Raw genomic sequence first — 7,321 nt, 5'->3', positions numbered from 1 at the left:
CACAATGATGATTGGTTTATTCAGAGTACGAAAGGAATCATGATCATACCCTCCTTGGACAGTAAGGAGAGGTGATTTAGGAACTTGAAAGGTGGGAGAAGGATAAGCTCCTTGGACTTCAAAGAGAGGCTTTTTATGCTCATTCAAGTTTATCATGTTAACTAATTTAGAAGTCTTGTTCTTGTTTAAAGATTTCGATAAAGCCACAAAGTCATCAAGAGCATCATCCAACAAAGCATGATCATATCTATTAAAAGGTTTATCTTTTGATTCAAAAGGAGACATCTCCTCATAGAGGGGATTGTTGAAAACAACCATGTTACTAGATTTAGTGGAAGAGTTTATAGGAATGTACCCTTGAGAGGACTCATTCAACTTATCTTTCTCATCGCAACGAAATGGCATAGTAACAAGGTTTATGAGTTTTTGGTAAAATGAAGGTTTGGTATCTTTAGGGTTCAAAAACTCATCTAAAGCTTCATCTAATTCATCTTGGCTATACTCATAATAATCATCATAAGCATGAACATTTTGCAAATAAAAGTCTGACATTTTGAAATAAAAAGTTGCATAAAATACAAAACACACTCTTTTTTTTTTTTTTTTTTTTAATGAAAATGAAATGAAAACACACTAAATCTAGATCTAGATCTAACAAATGCAATGCAAGAAGAAGCAATGATAGATTCACGTCGAGTTCACCAAAATGTGTGGGGGAAAAAGCGAGACTAGGTTATCATGCCCTAATCCTACCTTTTGACACACATTACGGAATACGAAAGAGCCTAGAGGTATCACACAATTGGCTACTTCTTTTTGTGAAAGAGAGAGCCACGGGCTACCTATTAGGATTTCTATTCCTTTGTTGTAATTGAAAGGTAAGATTATGCAAGTTCAATTCCTAACCCTAAAATGCAAGTATGAACTAACAACAAGATTGCAGAATTGAACTTAGACAATGTAAAGTTGTAAACACAAGGATAAAACAAGAATGCAAATGCGTACCCGGAGTCAAAATCGGACTGAAAATGTTCGGGACGGGGGCGCGGGCACCACTGTCCTGATTCTGCACCTGAAACTGCACCGGAAACTGCTGTTTTGCACTCTGGAACACTGTCGGAAACTATCGAAAATGCTGTCTGTCCGGAGGACCAGGGCGCCCAGCGCCTCTGTCCCAGGGACCAGGGCGCCCAGTGCCCCTGTCCTGGCAAGACCAGGGCACCCAGCGCCCCTGTCCCAGTCTTTTGCTCTGCAATTTGATGTAGAGTGCTGTCTCGACCTATTCTCTCCGGATCTGTATCCTGCGGCGTCGTCCGAGTCCCGAAACCTGCACTTATATCTGAAAAAGGGTGTATGGGCGGCTATATAGGGTTTTGCCTTAGTCAAATCCCCGCTTCGGTGATTTCCACCTCCACGAATAGCCAAGTTGTTTTGTAAAATGTATTGTGTGTGCAGACCTAATGTGTGTGCAAGGTCCTAAAATGCAAGAAAGCAAACTAGAGCAACCTAGAAAGTAAACCCTAATTGCTTGTAAATGATAATGTAAATGCTCTAAATCAAGATGCAAAGTGATCTAAAGCATGAATAAATGAGATATTGAAGCTTATGCAAAGACATGAAAACAACATGAAATCATACCCAACCCTCAAGGGAGAGGTACAAGCCAATCTTCAGTCGGTAATCTCCTATTGTTCTTCAATGTCTTCCAAGCCCTAAATGGATGAATGGAATTGATAAATGCTTGATAGAGGGATGTTGTAAGATGTTGAAGTCTTCAAAGATCTGCTCTTTCGCTGCATATGAGGTTCCTGGAAACAAAAATCCCATCCTTTCAAATGAAGAAAGAGAGCTCTTATGTATGAAACCCTAGGTCGCAATTTCGTCTTTTGGCCGACCTAGAGATTGAATATCCCGCTAATTTCTTGGGGTTAAGCTTTATTTTATGATTGGATCGCGCTCCTAAAATTTCGGGAAAAATGTCCGGGACCGTGTGCACTCCGGGCGCCACGGTCCCGACAACTTTTCACCAAATTTTCAGGGCCGTCAGATATGATGATTTTAGAGAGAATCCCGAAGTTACAGGTGATTTCGAGATGTTTTGACCCCCGAAATCAAGCCCCCAAGTTCGAAATAGGACTTAATTAGGGTTTTTGATTAGATGATGTATTGGAGGAATAAAATGAAAAGGGGCACACTTTAACGAAAGGGCCCGACTTTATGATGTGAAGGATGATGAAATATGACCTTTAGACCTAATTAATTTGATTAATTAAGTGCTAAAGGAGCAATGCAATGCAAAATGTAAAATGCACTAAGGCGGGTGCTAAACTAGGTGTGAAATTGTACCACCCTAGCAAGTGCGTACAATTTACGACGCTACATGGCTAATAATTATTAGTCTATTATACTCTATGCTTAAGCTAAACTTAGACATTTAATAATATTGTAGGTATTTAATAATTATTAAATTGTAGGTATTTAATAATTATTCTAATTATTAAATACACATGATCCCTTAAGGGTTTCTTTAGGTTTCCTAATCTCCTTTTATAAGGATTGATCCCTTTTGTAATTCAATAATCTGATTATCATTATTGCATTCTTTTGCTCTAGGTTTTCAAAGCAATCTTTGTGTTTTGTGAATCTTCCATTGTTGTGACTGGTTATTTGCATACATGGATTCACTGGGTTCTATGAGGTTGTATTTCTACAACTTTTACAGTGAATTTGTTGATTGAGCAAAAGGTGAGTGGGATTAATTGGTAGCTGGCAGGGATTGTTCACTAGATTTTGCAAATTAGTGCTATGATGGAGAAGGTGTCTTTCATCCACATTCCTCGTGAATGGAATAGAGCAGTTGATTGTTTGGCTAAGTGGGCTCTGGAACATGGTGATGATTGAAAAGTTGAGGGTTGGGAGCATCTTTCCTCGGATTACAGTCAGTACTTGCAAAAGATCTTTGCTGAGGATATGGATGGTTATGAAGCTATATGATAACTGGTTGGGTTTGTTGTTCTCTACTGGAGCGTTGAGGCTCTGGTTTTCTTATGTAATGCTTGTTTCCGATTATTAATAAAGTTTTTACCCCTTTATTCAAAAAAAGAAGAAGATTATATTAGAAATAAATAAATAAAAATAATAATATTTAATTTTTTAAAAGAATTATAGAAAGAATAAAAATAAAATATAAAAATTGTAAAAATGTTTGAAAATTTTAATGAATCTATCCAATAAAATGTTTGGATTATTTTATTGGATCTATCCAATAAATAATTGAATTATTAAAATTTAATAAACAAAATACATAATTGAAACAACACTAAATTGAACATCAAACACATTAATTAATTGTATACAATAATTTATTAAATAGAAATTTGACTAAATATAATAAATTAAAAAATTTACACAATATAATATATATTGTATCAAACATAAACTTCAAAAGTACCAGAGATGATCCATTTTAACCACATACCTCTTAGAACAATTATCCCAAGACCAATCATATTTAAACAATATTACATATAAAACCTCCAAATTCTTAACCAAATGCCTCTTAAAGAGATGAACGTTGAAACGTGGACTACTTAGTGACCTTTAAATCTAAAAATAGAAAAATAAGGATCAAAAGATTATTTTTTTATGACTTATTACATTTTTTAATAATGTGTATCACAAATTTCAAATTTTCGCACCATAATAGTAATGTGTATCATTCTTTTATTAAATTTTACTAATAATTAGTATAAGGTATATTCGCATTTGTAGTAAAATTATTTTATCAAGGTTTTTCATAAGATATTTTTTCAAAGAAAATATAAAAATAATAAAATTATATATGTAAAATGTCAAATCAATTTTAAAATTAGAAATTTATCAAAGACATGTATGGATATGATAATTTTGCTAAATATGTAAATTAATCTAATTAAATATTTTTAAATGAAGAAAATGATTATAGTAAAGCCCTGGATATGAATAGGTGTTACAAAGATAAAAAGGTAGCAAAAAATTGAATTCCTAGAAATGAGTTCAAATCATTATTTTAAGAAAAAATAAATAAAAGAGCAATTTTTCTTATCACAAAAGTCAAGATAAATATAAAGGTTTCGTTTACTAGAATTTTAATTTAGTAAGAAGAATTAACATGATTTGAAAACCCTTTGTCAAAGAGTGGATTGAGAGTTACGTTATGTATCACCAATTTCCTAATTAGAAAGGGTTTCTCTCAACACAAATATTTGTATGAAGAGTTAAGAAAGAGAAGTGCTATAGTTTCTATAGCTTGAGATATCTCTTATTCACATTAATATTATTCATTGTGTAGTTGTATATTAATTTATATCGGCCTCTCTTTCAAGCCAATTTTTCATTGGCCGAGCATCATCAAGTTATTGTAATGCATAATAGAAATTGTATTTACCATGTGAATGAAAGTATTAATTCATATTAGGTTAGTGCATACAACATTTTCATGGTTGTTGCTCTAACCATCTCACACTCATCTCGGTGCTTACTAAGCCCTACATTGTTCTAAAACTTGACATTTCAAAAGAATATTTTAGTATTTTCATATATTGCATTAGATTTATTCTTCCCTTACCTTGGGTCAATCTTGCAATTATGAGATCAATTGCAAGCATGCCTTTAAAACTAACCTCCAAATTTTAAAAATTCAAGTTAGATTTGTTTGCTTCCATATATTTTACTCCTACCATGAACTAACTTTATACACATTTCATATTATTGTTTCTATGTACAATGGTATTTAAAGACATTCAACGTGTACTCAAGTTTATTATCTAGTAGTAATACAAAACATCCTATGCATTGGATAGAAGAATCATTTTAAAAACACTTTAATTAAAGTGCTAAAAGAAATCTAAATCTATATAATCATTCTAAAGTATTTAAATTTCTAAAGATTATTGTCCTTGATTTTCTAAAGGTTATTGTCCTTGGTTCTTCATGTTTAGTCTTTCTATGGGGTTGACCTAAAAGAACTTGAACCTAGTAATTTAGAAGCATTCCTAAGATATTTTCATTATTAATAATCCTTGACAATTGATGTTGAATATATTTTTAGGTGAATTTTTTTGTGAAAGTCAACAATCAATAGATTTTTTTATTTTTTTTGTGGTTTAGAAGTTAGATTTCCATGAAAGGTTCATATCCATAATATTCAAGATCAATTATACACATGCAATATTGACTTGACAATTCATAAGAACAACCTAATTCAGATTTTGTTGCTCTCCTTCTATTATATACAAATAATTGCAATTCAGAAAGTATGATCAATACAACAACTACTATTTATTAACCATTAAAATCAATGAAATACATCTATTAAATTATTAATCCTAATTCTTGATTAAATTAATTAATTATTTTATTTATAAATATAATTCTTTTGACATGTAGTGTCGTGGTTAAAACTGTTGGTGAAGCGGCCACCAAGGTTCAAACCCCTGCTAGGCCATTGTGCTCGCAAGCCTTGTGTCTTCGCTGGGTCGTTGTGCTCGCGGGTTTGAACAAGTGAAGTGTGGGGATGAGGTCCCCATGTTGCGGCCTCACCGGTTCATAGCTCCGGATCAAAAGCGTTTCACGTGGAGCTAGAGGGCGTGTCATGCCAGCATCGCCAATGACATTAAAAAGTTTACCAGACATCATTTAAAAATAAAAATAAAATAATAATTTTAATAAAAAAATCCATTTTTATCTTTCCTATATTCTTACAAAAGTTGGATTGAAATTACAAAGGACATAAATGATACATAATTCAAATTGGAAAGGAAATTTTATAAAGGACATAAATAATATATAATTAAAATTCGAAAATGTATTGCTTGAATTTTTAAAATGATTAATTATTTTAATCAAATGTACTTTCGATAGAAAGTGCGCTCCAAGTTCTCGGGAAGGTCCACCTAGCTGTCGGGAATGAATCTACACCTTCCAGTGCTCTCAGAAGGCTCGCGAAGTTATTTAAGTACCTTTAGAAAAAGCTTTTTATTGAAGGCACGTGTTTGATAAACAGGATATTTGTTTTTTTTTTAAAGCGCATAAATTTTCCAGCTCACCGAAGATTCTCCACAACCCGCGTTCAGACTCTGCTGTCACTCATTCTCACCACAGAAGCCAGTAAGTAGTGAGGAGTAGAGCAGCTGGCAACACGCCTGACCCACGCTTTTCAATGGCTGAATATTAAATTGATTTCTCCTTTAAACAGATTTAATTTACTGTCCCCACAAATTCAGTTATGTATATATACATCCGCCGCCGAGCTCTGTATCCATTTGAAATCCCTTATCCAATCCAGCTCTTCTGAAATTCAAATATTGCCGCTACACTGCTGCTTACTTGTTTGCCAAGGCTTCACTTCCCAACCTCGTCCCGAGTTCGAATCTCAGGCGCTCTCTGCTACTCAACATGGTCAAACCCTCGCCAGAGAAAAAGACCCAAAACTGTATAAGCAAGGCGCAACAAAATTTCAAGGGAGTGAGAATGAGAAAATGGGGAAAATGGGTTTCCGAAGTGAGAGTTCCCTACTTGAAAGGCAAAGGCAAGATTTGGTTGGGATCTTATGATACCCCTCAAGAGGCTGCTCGGGCTTACGACTGTGCTGTTTACTGCCTCAGAGGATCGAGTGCCGAGTTTAATTTTCCTGACTCTCTGCCGGAAATTCCATCGGCTTCTTTGCTCTGTCCCGCTGAGATTCAAGCTGTTGCAGCCAAGTTCGGCAAGGAGGAATTCCGGCAGGCTCTGGACTGCAATGCCAAATTTTCTGGTTCAGAATCGCAGTCGTGTGTGTACAGTCGCCAAAGTTTAGAGGAGCAGGATTTGGTAATTTTAGATTCACTTCTTGAAGAGGTAGAGAGCTTTGAGAGTCCGATTACAGAGGATTTTCTCCCTCTAGATGAGTTATTAGAGGATACCGATTTTCTCAAGAATTTTTGCTCCACCGGATGGACGAAGTGATCGGATTTCCTAATTCACGCATTAATTAGCCAGATTTCCTCAAGGAAATTGTATTGGAAGAAGGGAATTTAAAAGTCCTTTTCCAGCACTAATTCTTCAGTCTTTTTTGTACTATTCAAATTCATTTTGATATTTTACTTTGCCCAGACGACCTATAAGTGCGATATACTCAAGAATTTGTCTGTTTAATATGAAAATAAATTTTTCCTATGGATAAAATAGGGCATTCCCATGAGATTGAAACATAAGAATAAATAACGAGTTGTAGATTAAGGTAATTTAAAATAAAAGTTTGTGTGGATGTTAGATTTTGGAGAGAATAAGATTATCTAATCTT

General features: G+C 34.2%; 1 protein-coding gene across 1 annotated transcript; it reads left to right on the top strand.

The window, feature by feature from the left end:
- The first annotated feature begins 6,435 nt into the window (after positions 1 to 6,435).
- Positions 6,436 to 6,984, top strand: LOC131049827 (ethylene-responsive transcription factor ERF018). Its single transcript, XM_057983911.2, has one exon. The coding sequence runs from the start codon at positions 6,436 to 6,438 to the stop codon at positions 6,982 to 6,984; it is 549 nt and encodes a 182-aa protein (XP_057839894.2).
- The last annotated feature ends 337 nt before the right edge of the window (positions 6,985 to 7,321 follow it).

This window comes from Cryptomeria japonica, chromosome 2 (assembly GCF_030272615.1).
Source record: "Cryptomeria japonica chromosome 2, Sugi_1.0, whole genome shotgun sequence".
Taxonomy (NCBI): domain Eukaryota; kingdom Viridiplantae; phylum Streptophyta; class Pinopsida; order Cupressales; family Cupressaceae; genus Cryptomeria; species Cryptomeria japonica.
The sequence above is the reverse complement of the archived record's forward strand: the minus strand, read 5'-3'. Positions and strand labels throughout refer to the sequence as shown.

Bases quoted from the DNA above. Each gene is read 5' to 3' on its own strand.
- LOC131049827 (XM_057983911.2), top strand. From the start codon at position 6,436: ATGGTCAAACCCTCGCCAGAGAAAAAGACCCAAAACTGTATAAGCAAG.